The 19,062-nt window shown below is 41.8% G+C and overlaps 1 protein-coding gene across 1 annotated transcript in view; it reads right to left on the reverse strand.

Annotated features, from left to right (window-relative positions):
- LOC142741564 (fibrillin-2-like) overlaps positions 1 to 12,489 on the reverse strand; it is a 142,329-nt gene extending 129,840 nt beyond the window's left edge. Inside the window, exon 1 of the mRNA XM_075850960.1 lies at positions 12,320 to 12,489. Within this exon, the coding sequence (XP_075707075.1) occupies positions 12,320 to 12,489 (170 nt within the window). The remainder of the gene's footprint in view (positions 1 to 12,319) is intronic.
- Between the last annotated feature and the right edge of the window lie 6,573 nt (positions 12,490 to 19,062).

Here is a 19,062-nt window from a genome sequence, read left to right on the forward strand (position 1 = left end):
TCCTCACTCCTAATGAATGCCGCATGGACCCTGCCAAGGTTCAGGAATGGGTCCAACCTGCCTCCCTGAAGGCTTTACAATGCTTCCTGGGGTACGCTAGTTAATACAGGAGATTTATTGCTAACTTCTCGGTCATCGCTAAGCCTCTTACGGAGCTTACTCGCAAGGGTGCTGATCTCCTCCACTGGGCCTCCGGAGGCGGTTCAGGCTTTTGAGGTCCTTAAGAGGTGCTTTGTCTCTGCCCCAGTGCTGATTCAGCCTAACCAAATGGAGCCATTCATCGTGGAGGTTGACGCCTCTGAGGTGGTAGTGGGTACTGTCTTGTCCCAGGGTAACAGGGGTCTTACCCATCTCCGTCCCTGTGCCTACTTCTCCAGGAAGTTCTCCCCCACTGAGAGTAACTATGACGTTGGCAACCGCAAACTCTTAGCCATTAAATGGGCATTTGAAGAGTGGCGCCACTTCTTGGAGGGGGCTAGGCACCAGGTAACGGTCCTTACCGACCACAAGAATCTGGTTTTCCTAGAATCTGCCCGGAGGCTAAACCCGAGACAAGCTCGATGGGTGTTGTTTTTTACTAGATTCAACTTTGTGATCACCTATAGGGCTGGGTCTAAAAATATTAAAGCTGATGCACTGTCGCGTAGCTTCATGGCCAGCCCTCCTCCTGAGGAGGATCCTGCTTGTGTTTTGCCCCAAGGTATAATCATATCCTCTGTTGCGGCTGATCAAGGTTCAGCTCCCGAGAACCTTCCTGAGAACAAGCTGTTTGTTCCCCTGCAATTCCGGCTAAGGGTACTCAGGGAGAATCATGACTCTGCACAATCTGGCCATCCAGGCATCCTGGGTACCAAACACCTTATTTCTAGAACCTATTGGTGGCCTGGGTTTCTTAAAGACGTTAAGGCCTACGTCGCCGATTGTGAAACTTGTGCTAGGTCCAAGACTCCCAGGTCCCGACCAGCGGGCTTACTATGTTCTTTGCCCATTCCCAAGAGACCTTGGACCCATATCTCCATGGATTTTATCACCAATCTGCCTCCATCCCAAGGCAAGTCGGTGGTGTGGGTTGTAGTAGACCGCTTCAGCAAGATGTCCCACTTTGTACCCCTCAAGAAACTACCCAATGCCAAGACGATAGCTACCTTGTTTGTCAAACACATCCTGCGTCTCCATGGGGTTCCTGTCAATATTGTTTCTGACAGAGGGGTACAATTTGTTTAATTGTTTTGGAGAGCCTTCTGTAAGAAGTTGGAGATTGATCTGTCCTTCTCCTCGGCCTTCCATCCTGAAACTAATGGCCAAACTGAGAGGACTAATCAGTCTCTAGAACAATATTTAAGGTGTTTTATCTCTGACTGTCAAGATGATTGGGTCTCCTTCATTCCCCTCGCCGAATTTTCCCTTAATAACCGGGTCAGTAACTTGTCGGGGGTCTCCCCCTTTTTCTGTAATTTTGGGTTTAATCCACGGTTCTCTTCCGTTTCACCTGGTGGTTCCAACAATCCCGAGGTAGATGTCGTTCATCGGGAACTGTGCACAGTCTGGGCCCAGGTTCAGAAGAACCTTGAGGCGTCCCAGAGCATCTAAAAGACTCAGGCAGATAAGAGACGTTCTACTAACCCCTTGTTTGTGGTCGGGGATCTGGTGTGGCTGTCCTCAAAAAATTTGCGCCTTAAAGTCCCGTCCCAAAAATTTGCTCCCCGGTATATAGGGCCATACAAGATCATTGAGTTTCTTAACCCTGTCTCCTTCCTGCTGGAGTTACCCCCGTCCTTTCAGATACACATTGTGTTCCATGCCTCCCTCCTGAAAAGATGCTCCCCGTCCTTGGCTAGCTCGAGGAAACCTCCGGTCCCTGTTCTCACTCTTGAAGGGGTAGAATTCGAGGTGGCCAAGATTGTGGACAGCAGGATGGTCCAGGACTCCCTCCAGTACCTTGTCCATTGGAGAGGTTACGGGCCTGAGGAGAGGACTTGGGTACCCGCCCGGGATGTTCACGCCGGGTTATTGCTCAGGAAGTTCCATCTTCGGTTCCCCAACAACCAGGTCCACCTAGGAAGGGTCCAGTGGCCCCTCATCTGTGCCTAGGTCTGTTAGAGTGACTCGATCTGCTACCACTCAGGCTGGGAGGCTGAGGAGTGGTAGAACCTATCACAGCCTGGCCAGTCGGAGATAGCTCCCAGCCTCTGTCTATTTATACCTGCATTTCCTGCTCCTCCTTTGCCTGTGATTCTGTCCTGTTTCCTGGCTCTGCTGCTCCTGCTTGTTCTATTATCCTCTGCTTCATATTGACCCTGGCTTTACTGATTACTCTCCTGCTCTGCGTTTGGTACCTCGTACACTCCTGGTTTGACTCGGCTCGTTCACTACTTTTGTTGCTCACGGTGTTGACGTGGGCAACTGCCCCATTTCCCTTAGCTTCTGTGTACCCTTGTCTGTTGGTCTGTCGTGCACTTATTGAGCTTAGGGACCGTCGCCCAGTTGTACGCCGTCGCCTAGGACGGGCCGTTCAAGTAGGCAGGGACTGAGTGGCGGGTAGATTAGGGCTCACCTCTCTGTCTCCCTACCCCGTCATTACAGACGCACATTCAGTTGGGTTCAATGGTGGAGCTCCGCTCCAGCATTCACGGTGCCGCGAGCGGCTTGGCACAGGCAGGCGCGATGTAGTGATGCCAACGCGCCTGTCTGCGCCGAGTCACTCACAGCACAGTGCAGAGGAGGAGAAGGAGCGGGATAGGTAAGTAGTTATGTTATTGTTTTTCCATTAGGTACATACCTATAGGGGCATTATACTGGGTATGGGAGAGGGGGGCTCATATGGTAGCTGCTGAGGGGGCATTATACTGGGTATGGGACAGCTAAGGGGGGTATTATACTGTATGGGACAGCTATGGGGGCATTATACTGTATGGGGCAGCTATGCAGGGAATTATACTGTATGGGGGCATTATACTGTATGGGGCAGTAATGGGGGGCATTATACTGTATGGGGGCATTATCATGTATAGGGCAGCTGTGGAGGGCATTCTACTGGGTGGGTGATGATGATGCCACACAGCTCCCCTGTAGATGATGCCACAAAGATCCCCTTTAGATGATTCCACAGAGTCCCCTGTAGATGATGCCACACAGCCCCCCTGTAAGTGATGCCACACACCACCCTGTATATGATGCCACACAGCCCCCCTGTAGATCGTGCCACAAAGACCCCCTGCAGATGATGCCCAACTGCATCCCTGTAGATGATGACACAGCCTCCCTGTAGATGATGCCACACTGCCTCCCTGTAGATGATGCCACACAGCCTCACTGTATATGATGCCACACAGCCTCTCTGTATATGATGCCACACAGCTCCCCTGTAGATGATGCCACACAGACCTCCTGTAGATTATGCCACACAGACTCCCAGTAGATGATGCCACACACACCCTCCCCCACCCTCTCTGTAGGAATTTTCAGGGACTGTCTCTGTAAATTCTGCACAGTCCCGGAAAATTCACTACAGATGACAACTATGTACAATGCCGCCTGTACTAGCGCCACACTACCCTTGTAGTGAGCGCAACAATACACTACATTTAACTTTTGGCTGCCCTACATATTCACCGATGCAGCGCCGTCTCTCGTCTGCACGGGATCTGCCAAGGCAGGCGCTATAACGTCATTGCGTCGCCTTCGCAGAACCCGTGAAGACAAGAGACCACACCTGAAGAGGAGTTCCCTTGCCAATCCCCATGTCACAGATCTGTTTCTAACGGTTGTTACATGTATTGACAGCCGCTAAAAACGGATCCATTGACTTCTATGGGGGCCTTCTGGCCGGGAAAACTGGCAAATATAGGACATGTACAATTTTTGGACGGCCATTAGTCACAGGCCGTTAAAAAAACGGCCTTGTGAATACACCCATAGAACATCATTGTTCTGAAAATGGCCATGTGACGGCCGGTAAAAGAACGGCCATCACACGGCCGTTTTTCACTATCGTGTGAATATAGCCTAAGATGAAAATATATTGCTACAAAAAAGTTAACGTTTATTAACTCAAAGTGATTAAAAACTGAAATAAATGTCGTTTGGCCAGTAATGCCATCCTTTGTTTTAAATTTTTATAAACAAGGACCATGTTGCAGACTAGTTGGGTTTTCTCAGTTTGATTTTCTTTAGAGGACAATTTGTTTTTTTTACAATGGATCCAATTGGTTTGTACAACTGCTGGCCAAAATGTATAATTTATTGCTGTTTTTATTAATGGACAGATTAAACAACAAAATGCAAAACTGCATTGAATTTTATGTTGTACAATGTGTTGTTCATTGGGCCCAAAGGGGTTGTCTCTCTACAGATAAACCCTTTCAAATGGGCTCGGCCTGCGGCTCAGCGCAGGCAGGCTCAATGTAGTGACGTCATCACGTCTGCGCCGAGTCACTCACAGCACAGTGCAGAGGAGGAGAAGGATCCTGCACCCATCGTGGGAATGGGGATAGGTAAGTAGTTATGTTATTGTTTTTCTATTAGGTACATACATATGGGGGCATTATTCTGGGTATGGGAGAGGGGGGGCTCATATAGTAGCTTCTGAGGGGGCATTACACTGGATATGGGACAGCTAAGGGGGCATTATAATGTATTGGACAGCTATGGGGGCATTATACTCTATTGGACAGCTATGGGGGGCATTATACTGTATGGGGCAGCTATGGAGGGCATTATACTGTATGGGGGATTTATACTGTATGGGGCAGCTATGGGGGGCATTATACTGTATGGGGGCATTATACTGTATGGGACAGCTATGGAGGGCATTATACTGTATGGGGCAGCTATGGAGGGCATTATACTGCGTGGGGGCATTATACTGTATGGGGCAGCTATGGGGGGCATTATACTGTATGGGGGGCATTATAGTGTATGGGGCAGCTATGGGTGCATTATACTGTATGGGGGCATTATACTGTATGGGGCAGCTATGGGGGGCATTCTACTGTATGGGGCATTATAGTGTATGGGGCAGCTATGGGGGCATTATACATTATGGGGGCATTATACTGTATGGAGCAGCTATGGGGTGCATTATACAGTATGGGGGGCATTATACTGTATGGGGGCATTATACTGTACGGGGCAGCTATGGGGGGCATTATACTGTATGGGGGCATTATACTGTATGGGGCAGCTATCGGGGGCATTATACTGTATGGGAGGCATTATACATATGGGGGAATTATACTGTATGGGGCAGCTATGGGGGGCATTATACTGTATGGGGCATTATACTGTATGGGGCAGCTATCGGGGGCATTATACTGTATGGGGGGCATTATACTGCATGGTGCATCTATGGGGGAATTTTTAATTTTTGTAAGCAGAGACCATGTTGCAGACTAGTTGGGTTTTCTCAGTTTGATTTTCTTTGGAGGACAATTAGTTTTTTTTACAATGGATCCAATTGGTTTGTACAACTGCTGGCCAAAATGTATAATTTATTGCTGTTTTTATTAATGGACAGATTAAACAACAAAATGCAAAACTGCATTGAATTTTATGTTGTACAATGTGTTGTTGGGCCCATAGGGGTTGTCTCTCTACAGATAAACCCTTTCAAATGGGCTCGGCCTGCGGCTCGGCATCGCGCCTGTCTGCGCCGAGTCACTCACAGCACAGTGCAGAGGAGGAGAAGGATCCTCCACCCGTCGTGGGAACGGGGATAGGTAAGTAGTTATGTTATTGTTTTTCTATTAGGTACATACCTATGGGGGCATTATGCTGGGTATGGGAGTGGGGGGCTCATATAGTAGCTTCTGAGGGGGAATTACACTGGATATGGGACAGCTAAGGGGGCATTATACTGTATGGGACAGCTATGGGGGCATTATACTCTATTGGACAGCTTTGGGGGCATTATACTGTATGGGGCAGCTATGGAGGGCATTGTACTGTATGGGGCATTATACTGTATGGAGCAGCTATGGGGGCATTATAATGAATGGGGGGCATTATACTGTATGGGGCAGCTATGGAGGGCATTATACTGCATGGGGGCATTATACTGTATGGGGATGCTATGGGGGGCATTATACTGTATGGGGGCATTATACTGTATGGGGCAGCTATCGGGGGCATTATACCGTATGGGGGAATTATACGTATGGGGGAATTATACTGTATGGGGCATTATAGTGTATGGGGCAGCTATGGGGGGGCATTATACTGTATGGGGCAGCTATCGGCATTATACTGTATGGGGGACATTATACTGTATGGGGCAGCTATGGGGGGCATTATACAGTATGGGGGAATTATACTGTATGGGGCAGCTATGGGGACATTATACTGTATGAGGGCATTATACTGTATGTGGCAGCTATGCATGGCAATATACTGTGGGGGCAGCTATAAGGGCATTATAATGTGAGGCAGCTATGGGGGGCATTAATACTGTATGGGGGGCAGCTATGGGGGGGCATTATTAAGTTGATCATTTTGTATGGCCCGTGAGTGATTTTATAAATATCCAAATGGCCCTTGGCAGAAAAAAAGGTTCCTCACCCCTGGTATAAACAAACAAATTCAACATTTTACATAGATTATATCTAGATAGAAATTTTTATATTGCGTTCAAAAATGAACATATGATTTAATATTTATTGATTAGCTATTTAGAATTCAAAAAGTAACAGTAAAAAATTCATAAATTTGAATGTAGAACTGCATTGTTTTCTAGGACAGCTTTATATGTGCTGGACTTAAAGAGGACCTATTACCAGGGACTCCATATGTTTTTTTACTTGAAAAATCATAAGTACCCCAAAAAGCATCTACTGATGTTTTTTTGGGATTTAAAGGCAAAATGGATGGCTATAACCAAAGCTGTGGCTGAGCAGACTTTCAAAATGTTTCCATATTTTTTTAAAGTCCGTACCTGTCTGCAAATCTATGGTTTGTTATGTTTTGATATCAGTTTGCAATAGTTTCCTTTTGGTCTGCATCTTTTTTATTATTATTATTATTTCTTGAAAATAATTTTGAAGTCATTTTTTAACTTGGAATTTAAGGTAAGATGAAAATATATTGCTACAAAAAAGTTATCGTGCATTAACTCAAAGTGATTAAAAACTAAAATGGATGTCGCTTTGGCCAGTAATGCCATCCTTTTTTTTAAAAAATAAAAATTTAAACAAAGACCATGTTGCAGACTGGCTGGGTTTTCTCAGTTTGATCCAATTGGTTTGTACAACTGCTGGCCAAAATGTATAATTTATTGCCGTTTTTAATAATGGACAGATTAAACAACAAAATGAAAAACTGCATTAAATTTAATGTTGTACAATGTGTTGTTCATTGGGCTCAAAGGGGTTGTCTCACTACAGATAAACCCTTTCAATGGAAACTTGGCTCCCAAATCCACGGCCTGCCAGGCATTTTCCTTCCAGGGCAAATGTAGTATAACATGGTGGCCGTTCAGATGAACGTTGAATTGCTCAAGTCAGCCAGTGTTCCCGTAGATGTCTGTCCCTATGTTCGGGGGCCCCCTCTTTAACGTCCATATGCTATATGTTATTAGTTCCCTGTCACTAGAAACCCCTGAACACATATACACATATACACTTATATTGAGCACTGGGTTCCTGAATATAGTAGTGCTGCTTCTATTTTCTGGCAGTTGCTAGGGGAACTCGCAACGTCATTAATGACATCACAGGGATTCCCTGTGCAGAAGGAACTTGGAGGTATGCAGAGAAGTTGCGATTTTTGTCTTCTCTGCATATCTCTGTAGATCACTGGTAACTGTGATTTCATGGGCAGCTACCATAAGATCACTGTTATCACTGGATCTGTACATGTGTTCCCTGCTAACCTGTGCCCTCATAGTAAAAACATTCAAAATTAAATAAATAAATATGGTAAAATGTATAATAAATAAAAATAAATAAATCAAATTGGAAAAAATCATAAAACAATGAAAATATCTTTTAAATAAGCCCTCCCCCAAAACAACAAACCCACTTCTCTGATCCGACAAGAACCAATATTAGACATCCTCCTGAGTGACACTAACACAATTCATGTGGGTGCCAGCTGCTCAGGCATCAACATGTTCCGGTCACGCAGAATGAATGTTACCCATAGACATACAATAATGACCTCCAGCCATCAATTTTATCTTTGTTCCACCCCAGCCCTATGTGCTTTCACTAAAAAAAAATTGTACTTGTATAATTATCATCTATGTACAGAGGATGCCTCTAAACTTAAGGGAGGGAGACAGACGCGTAATGAATCTCCTGAGCCCCAATGCAAAATCTATAACATGACCCCCTCTACTATGTACTATTTATAATACTGGTGTCTTCTAATGTGGCAGATAGGCCTTTGGCCACCTCAAGCACCAGAGCCCGAGTGCAACTGCTGCCTCTGCACCCTTAGCAAGTCCTCTTGAGGAAGACATTTTTAATACAAAATAGAGTCGTTGCCCTTTGTACTAAATTGATATCATACAATACACAAAGTACCGATAAATCGACTTTCCGGAAAAAGCCGAACAGACACGAAGCTGCTGAGCGCTCACACGAGTGCTTCAGCTGCTTCGTTCGAGCGATTGGTGGGGGTCTCAGTGCACCAATCCAATCTTCTGACAAGTCACTATGACATGTCAGAAGTTTGTCAAATGTTTAGCTACACTTTAAACATAGCATGAAAAAAGCGTGAAAAATTTTTTTTCCTCCGTTTCTGACAATTAAATGCTATCAGCTCCACTTTTAAATAAGAAAAAATGCCTATGTGTCCCGCAAAGAAAAATAAACAATTTTGGGGTAGGCTAAGAAATTAACGCCTCATGCACACGACTGTTGTGCCACTCGGGCCGTTTTTGATGGCATCCGATAGTCTTCATGGACCCATTCACTTTAGCGGGTGAATCGGGTCCATGATAAATTGTCCGAGTCTCCGATCTGAGGAAAGATAGAACATGTCCTATCTTTCCTCGGAACACTGATGGGACTCACACATGGTCATGTGCATGAGGCGTAAGAAGAAAAATTACCTTTAGAATGTAGCACTCCATAAGCGGAAATTTTAGTCTCCCTATCAAGGCCCAAACCTTCCCCCATTTATGAAAGAATATCTTTCAAGATCAATCATATTCTTTTTATAAAATAGACTAGAACTGATGCCAAAATAACATTTGAAATCTGTCAACAGATCCATTTTTTTTTAAACAATATGTATAAAAAAATGTAAAGACAAAATGTCAGATAGGAAGCTTTAGCAATTAGGCCCCATGCAGACGACCGTGCAGTATTTATGGTCACTAAATACTGCACGGACGGGCCACGGACTGTATTCACAGTAATAAGTATAGTAGCACGGTCGGTAAATGCGAAAAATAGAACATGTCCTATTTTTTACGGCTCATTTCTATGGCCCAGACACACAACCATAAATATACGGGAAGGTGTCCATGGCCGATAGAAGTTAATATGTCAGTATTTTATCGTCAATTACGGATCTGTAATTGTGGATTCAAACTACAGTCGTGTGCATGGGGGCTTAGATAGTATTTTTCTGGTAGGAGGATGGAAGTAACGTTTTGTGAAATAAAAAACTCCTTCATCTAGAAAACTAAATCTACATGTTGAAAATCAAAATACACTATATTGTTTACACTAATGTAAATGTTAGTGCAATGACAAGTACCAGAGTGATGCCAATGCCTCTGGCAGGAAAATGGTTAGGCCAATGCTTGGTTGTAGTACAATAAGAGCATTGATATTATATGTACGGGACTGACATTGTATATTCAACAATACCTTCTTTGTAATTGCAATGCAGACATCATGCTGTAGAGTGAGACTGATGGAGACAACATAAACCAATGTTTAAAACTGCAAAGCAATCCCAAAAATCTGTCTTTCAGCTAAAAAGAACTAAAAGAAATAGACCACTTTATCCCACTGCTCCACCCTTGCGTGATGCTCCGCAGATACATTTTATACACATGTAAATGTTTCCAGGTGTGATGACTGCATACAGCAGTACTGTTTTAACAGCCTCGCTGGGGATCACCATGCTTATGGAATAGAAATCATTTGGCATCGTTGCTGGAAAAATTTGATGCATTTGTGAACGTTTTTAGGGTTGGAGTCTGCACGGAACAGACATGGCTTCAGAAAGGTGTAGACCTGACTGCTTTCTTGAGTCTCTGATGTCATATGGCACCAATCCTTGTGTGATTTACAGATATTTTTCATACTTATGAAACATAATTTGAGATTGCATTGTGACGTATATATTTTCCAGCCATAAAGAACCACTCCTATTATCTGTTCGAATCATTGTTCAGTAAACCGGTAAAATGTTTGCAAATTCCATCAAAAATTTAAATTCTAGACTTAAAATGGAGAGTCTGGTGAGTCTGTGTGGGAAAAACCTTCTAATGCTTGGTTTCCAAGAATAACTGAGAAGGGTTCCCTGAGAGTGATGTTGAGACAGGGAGTAACATTTAGTTATTAATGATTCATCTAGGTATACCCAACCATATGTAACGTCTCATGTTAGGGGGACAGATAATAGTCGCAAAACTTTGTGCACTGAAGTGTTGCAATTTAAGATATATCTAAATGCTCGAAAACAACCCTATTTCATTGACAGACGGAAACTCCACTCTTAGACTTAGGAGTAAACAAACCGTTCTGGTAATAGAGCAGTGCCTGAGGTCCAAGTGGAGGCTACTGCCCCTTAGTCAGTTATAAAACACCGTAAAATTTAATTGTAGGGCTCACCAAAAAACAAATGTACCATAGCTATGGTGGTTGGTAAAGGACCTGTGACCTTTATTACATTAAGGCTCAGATAAGTTACAGTCCACCCTACTTAGACTTCCAAAATATACATGGACCTATCATGAAGCCAAACAATGTTAAATATGATTTTAAGACGAATTTGGCTAACCAAATTAGTGTTGAATCATCTGAAGGTTCACGAATACGTGACAAAAAAAACTACGAAAATACATTTGCTAAATGATTAGTAAAAGTGAAACAGTCTGTAAAAGGGGGCACTGGAAATAAACAATTGCAGCTCTTTCCCCCCATTAGCAGTAAAGAGAGCTGCAGTTCTTTTAACCAGATGAGAAGATCCCTTCAGGCATGGACAGCAACAAATCATAACATCCCACTATTTCCTGACCATGCAAAATGTATTTAGAGGTTGAATGTTGATTGAATGTTCTAAATGCATATAGGGTGGAAATGCTCTTGTTTATTTGGAAATTCTAACCACTCTATAACTGCCACAAGTATAGAACATGTATAACATGCATAATTCCTGGTCCCAGGTAATGAAAGTGAATGTTGACACTTTGCCACCCGAAAGTTGCCGCGATCGCAACACCACAGTCGCAAAAAGTCCAGCAGGTTTGGATTCCTTGGGACTGTGGTGTCACGGTCGTGGCAACCTGCGGGTCGCAAAGTGGCCCCATTCACTATCATTATTGCGATGCAAGCAGCGCAACTCAGCAATCTTTGACTGTGCCGACTGTGTCGTAGGCGAAGTTACCGTATAGCCTCAGACGAACAGTTCTTCTTCATTTCAGTATTTTTGACATGTAAACTATATAGTTTTATGTTCGCACTAAATAAGGTGTCAGATATCAGCAGTTTGGCTTCCATTTATAATGGAGCCATGACCGCTATGATGGATCTGTTTTTAAACAGAAACTGGTGAAGCCTGATGAATAACATTAACTTCAATGCCGTCCGTTGGGGTACTGGTATTTTTGACATTGCGCTGCAATATGTGCTACTCTTTCTGTCCAAAAATACCACAGAGTTTAAAAGAAACCTCAAAGGAACCCCCAAACACAAGAGTGAACAGAACCTTAGATACTTAATTGGTTACTTTTAAAATGACACATCAAAATGTCCCCCGTCCCCCTCGATAGGGGAGGGGGAAGTAAGCCATTGCCCAAAAATTCTGACAACAGCTTACCTACTGGCAGAACAAAGCAACGACCATACTCATATCCAACATGCACAATCCTTGGTTCCTCCCGTCACCTGCCGTTGGGGGACAGTTGGGAGGCCCTGACTTTAATTTGTATGATGACATTTGTCTAATGAGTATGGACAGCTTAAATCAGAAGATTATTCAGACGTTAAAGTTGCACACACACTAAGGGTAGTTCATGAATCATAATGTGATATCCTAAAAGGGCTAACAGCAGTAACCATCTCCAATAATTTCTTATTTTAATACAACAAGGTTTCCTACAAAATCTTTTTTTCTATATAGAAAAATGATATCAATTACATACCCTCTTAACGTCTCTTGTCCTCTCCTTCTCACCCTGAGTGCTTGTCTATCTTCATAGCCTGCAAACCTGTCCACTTGCTGGTCACCGAGTTCCAGCTGGCCCTGAGCTTGCTCGGCATACCACAGTGCTGTACATCCCAGCATGAATTTGGCCAGCCATATCACCCCCATGATGATAGGGGTTGAAGGTTTCGTCCAATCTCCCTAATTACTTTTCTTGACTGCTTGTTACTGCTCTCCTGATAAAGGAAGGTTGACGATATTCCTGAGCATAGAGATCTCCAGTCCTGTCGCACTCCAGCAGAGGCTGTAATAGAAAATTTAATTTTGTGGTTTTATTAATTTGGCACTTTGAAAGGCAAAAACCAGTAACTTTAAAAAGAAATAAATAAATTATTGTCCTGGTTCTTGACCTGTGTTTCAAACACCCCAATAGGAGGTACTCATTAATAAACATGTATTCGGAATGCATTAAACATCTAGAAGGTATATAATTTTATTTAATAAGTCATTTGCCATATATTTACTCAGATTGGATACATTAGGGAGAACATAATTTTGAGAATCCAATGGGAATGAATAAAAAATAATGAACTTCTAGTCAATGCTAATACGTTTGCAGCACAGTGGAAAGAGAGACCATCTCTTCCAGGGTGCAGTATGACAAGGTATGTCCAAAGTGAGACAATCTTGTGCGGTGGGATTACAGTGGTACTGCACACAAACAACCTCCCAGAAAAACTCTAGACAGCCAGATAGGTTATACCTGTACTATCTTTTCATTCAACTACTAGATAGCACAAAGTAACAAATGATATTTCATTTCAGATGTTGACCTTCTGAAAAAATAAAATCTGATCAACTACAATTTCAGCATCTATCTGTTGGGTTTTGGCCAGAGAAAGTGCCTGTTTGCATAATAACTTGGGACAACCATTTTCTGAACTATTCAAACCTGTCCATCTATTTCAAATATGCACACTCTAGAGCCAATTTCATAAAAAGCCAATTCTTTTAGTATGTTTTTGGTGTGTGGTAGAAAACCAGAGTACCCAAAGGAAACCAATAGAAACATGAGGAGAACATATCAACTCTATGCAGATGTCGCCCATGATGGGCTATGTATGCAATAATTTTCAGGGCAGAACGTACTCAAAGACTAAGTAGTGATTTGTACCCTATGGATAAAAGGGTTTGAGATTGTGGTTTATAATATATTCAGATCTACACCCAATTCGTTCTCATATAATCTTATGTGAAGTTATGATATTATAACGACGTTGTGCAAATGTAAAATGTGTTCCACACCCTTCAAGTCAAATAAGCAAAGTTGTAACCAACGTGTCATAGATGTTCATTGATCTTTATTTGAAACATATGTTTAGAAGGACTTGCAACGTCAATTAGGTCCAACAACGCATTCATATTTTCCACAGTATTATCTGAAGTAAAAGTTATTTCTTTAAAACCTACATGTGTGCTGTATAGTTCAGTCATACAGGCATAATTGACTCAAAGTTTAAGTGGGCCCCTGTACAAGAGAGTCACAGTTGGCCCTATGTCAACCCATCTAGCCTCTTATCCACCTCTTCTGCTTTTATGCCAGTCACAGTGCCCATACTGAACATTAGACATAGAACCCCTTGACAACACCATCAACAGTGCCACCTATACTACTACCCTAACGATGCCAGTCACATTTCCCTTATGCCTACTAGCCTTGTAATTTGGGTCAATGACAGCACAACACGGCTGCTGCTTAGTGACATCTCCACTGTCAGCTATAGATGAAGACCCACAGTGCTCCATAGGTTAACAGAATGCTCTCATGGGCCTTGGTCTCCCCTAAGCACAGTGGGGAATTGCCATCTTTACACCAGGCAAAGTACAGATGTAGCAATCTTATCAAATGTTATCAAACTGCATCAAGTTATCAGAGTCAAGATAAGGATTGCTACATCTGTACACTAATTTAGGACAAACTGACTGTCCCATTGCATTACAGGAGCACAGTTTCGGCTTCGTTCACATCTGCGTCAGGGCTCCATTCTGATGGTCCGTCGGAGCTTTCCATCAGAATGAAGCCCTGACTGAAACAAACGGAAACCAAAGGTTTCCGTTTGCATCACCATTGATTTCAATGGTGACGGATCCGGTGATCCGTAGTCAACTACGCTATTCATTCCATCAAAACAACGGAACCCTTGCACAACTGAGACAAACGGAAACCATTTGTGCCGGATCCGTCACCATTGAAATCAATGGTGATGCAAACGGAAAACTATGGTTTCTGTTTGTTTCAGTCAGGGCTCCGTTCTGACGGGAAGCCCCGATGAATGCCAGAACGGAGCCCTGATGCAGATGTGAATGTAGCCTAAGCTGTTAGGGACAAGGCTGTTATCAAGCTTGTTGACTGTTTCTAATATAAATAATGCAATGTACTTACAAAGTTACCCAAGTGTTCATGTCACTTAATAGGGGTTTTCGGACAAAGGACATTCATCACCTTTGCCACAGGATAGGTGATAAATGTATAATGTCTGTGGGCTCCCATGGTCACTAGTACTCTTTCTTTTCACCAAACGACCGCGTGGAGGAGGAGTTTGAATGGAGCGGGCTTGCTTGCATGCTGCCTCTCTGTTCAAAGTAAATGGGAGTGACCGAGACAACCGAGAACAGCTGAGTTTAGTGCTAGTATATATGTTGGATTAGATGTTGCACACAGGCACAGAATTCCAAATGGGTTAAATAACTTAAATGGGTTATAACTTGATTTACTATAGTATCACTGATGTTATAAAAACGTCTTTGAAGTTATTCTGTAATCTAGTTTTTACAGACATTTATGAGCAAACTGCAAAGTTTATAGTAGACATATCAGAAGTCCACTTCATTTTCTTCCAGTGCCTTCCATAGTACAGAAACTGCAGTACACAGAGAGAGAGGAAACGTTTTTCATCAGTGTCTTTGTTCACCCAGTGAGAATGATCTGAGGCAAGTGATCCTTTTTTTATATAGACATTTACATTGATTGATATCTATTTGCTTATACAAAGAAGAGGGGTATTTCCCTAAAAGGAATTGCACTATGGCAAGGTCATTTTGCCGTCCTTACTCCACTTTAAGGCCAAGGTTTTAATTAATGATCCACTAGCATTTCAGAGACCGTATTCTGGTTCAATTCCACCTTACTGTACATATCAGGCCTCCTTCAAACTGAGCCTTTTGTGCATTTACACACGTAAAACTGAAAAGGAAAATGACATAAAAAAAAAAATCACAATGCAAAAAATGCACTTGCTGTGAATTTTAAAGGAGCTTTAAATTTGCGAAAAACAGCACACCTAGAGAACACTTCGGTTTAAAAAGTTCATCAGCATCAAATATTTTCCTATTCACTCACAGCATTTAAAAGTGTTCCAATGATTGATTTGTAGGGCTATGGGATATTAAGATTTTATCACACTGCAAATTTCTGTTTATGGCAGTCTATAGTCTGTTAATAGACTCCATAATGCAGCCTGTGGTCTGCTGATCAAATTACCTAATACATCAGTGTAGATTCATTTAAAGAGGACCTGTCACTAAGTCATATAAGTTGAACTGGATTACTGACCTGAATAGCTCTGTCTCCCTGATTCCAGCGCTGTTTTTTATTTTTCCTGGACCACCTCCCTTTTAGAGATATGGCCACTGTTGTGTTGGCTTCCTCTATGCTAATTTGCTGTAGTTAGCCAACTGGGCATGAACTACACTTAAGCTGCCTTGCACTGATTGGTCAGCATCAGAGGCAGGGAAGCTAGCTCCATCCTGTTGGCTAACTACAGCAAATTGTCATATAGGGAACCAACATAACAGTGGGTCATATCTCTGGGACGGGGGGACGGGGGTTCAGAAAAAAAACCAGTGCTGGAATCAGGGAGACATAGCTATTCAGGTCAAATAACCAGTTCAACTTATATGACCTAGTGACAGGTCCTCTACAAGTTCTCCATGTAAGCCATACTTGAGCATTAGAGAAAATGATGTGAACATAATTCGCCCTTTAGCCTTCTACAAACACATAAATATGCATATTCTTATATATTTAGTCTACAGCCTGGGAGTTCTTCATCAATTATTTCAGTAAGAACCAACTCCTTGGATGGCACCATGAAGATTTAGCAGACTTTTGCACACTGGACGAAGATAAGGACCACTTTTTCCCCTCAGCCATCAGTCTGGCATTTTTGTGTAATCCAAAGCACAGTCCCCACTCATAGCATTATAAGTCGATCATCATGTAAGGGCTATCCGCATGGCAAGTGATCAACTATTTGCTCCAATTACACATATCGGGCGAGCTGGAATTACCATTCATGTAACAGTACAGTTATGGAATAAACCGTATCAGATTGTACTCTAAACGAAAAAAGTGTACTATATATTTATTATTATTATGAATTGTATATGCTCTGTTATTCTCATTCCAAAACCAAGATGCATGGTTTATAAAGAGTTCCAATTCTAATCCCTGTAACTGTAATCTCATGGAAGGCAAATATGTTCCACATTAACTCCCACAGAATGCAATAATCTTACAATATGAAACAGAACAAGCATATCATATAGTGTTATAAATCTCATTTACAACATACATTACAGAAGACAGATAACACAATCATTGCTGTATAGTAGTATGAGTCTTTAAACCAACATATACTAATTCTCAAGAGGGCTGAATGATCAACAATTGATATAAAATGGTAAAATATTACAAATTAAATCCTATTGTAGGAGACGTATTTATCCTCATTCCTGCAAAACTGGTTGAGATATTTCCTCTAGATATCTCACTTAAAATATAATCTTCATATTCCAATATCTAGCAGCTTCCAGCCACAATTCATTTGAAGATAACCGGATGGCTCTGAAACAATTCGCAGCTGCAGGACAGCCCTGTTTTCCACTTGCTAACGGCAGCAAAATCTCAACTTCACTACGATCACACACAACGCGCCCTTTTTGAAAAAAAAAATTCTCTCATTCAAACTAGCAAAGATAATACAAGTGGCTTCCCGGAATGGAAAAGGAAATTTGCTAAATGGGTTTATTTGTAATATAATAAAAACTCCTACTATACTATACTCTACAGGGAAAAAAGGACATAAATCTATTCTTTTAAGGGAAAAAAAAACAGCTTGAAGGGGTTGGATATCAGGATGAACAATGAAGTGACCTACAGTATGTTGAAAAATAAAATTGCAAATATGATAACTGTATCGGAACATATTAAAAGCCATATGAGCACTTTGTAACAAAGAAAATATATTTTACCACAGGAAATAATTACATATAATTAACAGAAAGTAATAACCTATTGGACCAAATAAATGTCTGAACTATACAAAAGCATATCTATCTATCTATCTATCTATCTATCTATCTATCTATCTATCTATCTATCTATCTATCTATCTATCTATCTATCTACATATATGTATATATATATGTATATATATATATATATATATATATATATATATATATATATATATATATATATATATATATATATATATATATAAAACAAATACATCACTGCTTTCGCAGCCACTTGCCTGGTTACTTTTTTACGGTAAATTACTTACATGCATCCATTTACATTATAAAGGCACAAAAATTACACAAAAGTCACCAGAAATAGAGAGAGGAGAAAACCAATGCAGAAATGTAATTGAAAACCCTTGCTCCCCCTGTGCCGTCCACATATACTGGGAAGATAGCATATTACAAGAGGGTGGATGGAACATATCAAGACTTTCTCTAACAAAGCGTGCAGCAGAGCACATTATAATTTTACCCTGGTCAATTGTATTACTAAGAGCTGTTCGTGTAAGTGACAGTGCACACAGGGAGCACTGTATGTGACAAGCTATCAAATATTAAAGGTACTGCAGGTCCAGATGTTTCAGATATGCAGTGAGATGCAATGTGATGCAGAAATAACCTTATTGTCAACTGCACATTCTAAACCTTCTTACACACCAAGGATAGCAACATCCTATTCTCTTCTGTCTGCAGCGAGCAACTCACATCTGGATCTGAACAACAGCTAGTTCAAAATTCCCCAAATATGTCAACTTAGAAATATCATAATTGTTTAAAAGTTGCAAAATTTACGTTAATCTCATAGAGGACATAGATTACACTGGAAAGTATCAGTTAAAGAAAAAGGTATTCAGAAATTGTAATATCAGGATGCCTTAAAATATATATGACATGTAAGACTGATTTTCTATCCCCTGGGTACAGACGCAGTGAGAGAGAAACAGAAACATATATATATGTATGTATATACCTTCAGGTCCTGAGAGTGGTAAAGTGTCCAGAGGTTCTTTTGTTTAGTGGAGACTGGACAGAAAAGAAAGGAGTAAAGTTGTGTTCCCTGGGACGAGAGCAAAAAAAGGTAGTGCTTCACCCAAATTGGGCAGGGGGAGTGTCTTCTAGTGGGTGCAGAAAGAAGTGCAAACCTCCCACATTCTTCATCCAAAAGTTTCTAACTTGAAGTAGAGGGTGGGGGGAGGCAGAGAGGGAAGGGAGGGGGTAGGGATAGGGAGTTATAGACATTATCACCTAAAAGATTCAGTCTATGCTCATTTCAGATCATTCTAGAATGTTTTCCCCTAATCCAATCCAACACTAGCATTATAAATCATGTTCTGGCTCGGAATCATCAGCTCATTTATGTTATTTTTTTTGTTT

The sequence above is a fragment of the Rhinoderma darwinii genome, chromosome 1 (assembly GCF_050947455.1).
Source record: "Rhinoderma darwinii isolate aRhiDar2 chromosome 1, aRhiDar2.hap1, whole genome shotgun sequence".
In the NCBI taxonomy this organism is placed as follows: Eukaryota; Metazoa; Chordata; class Amphibia; order Anura; family Rhinodermatidae; genus Rhinoderma; species Rhinoderma darwinii.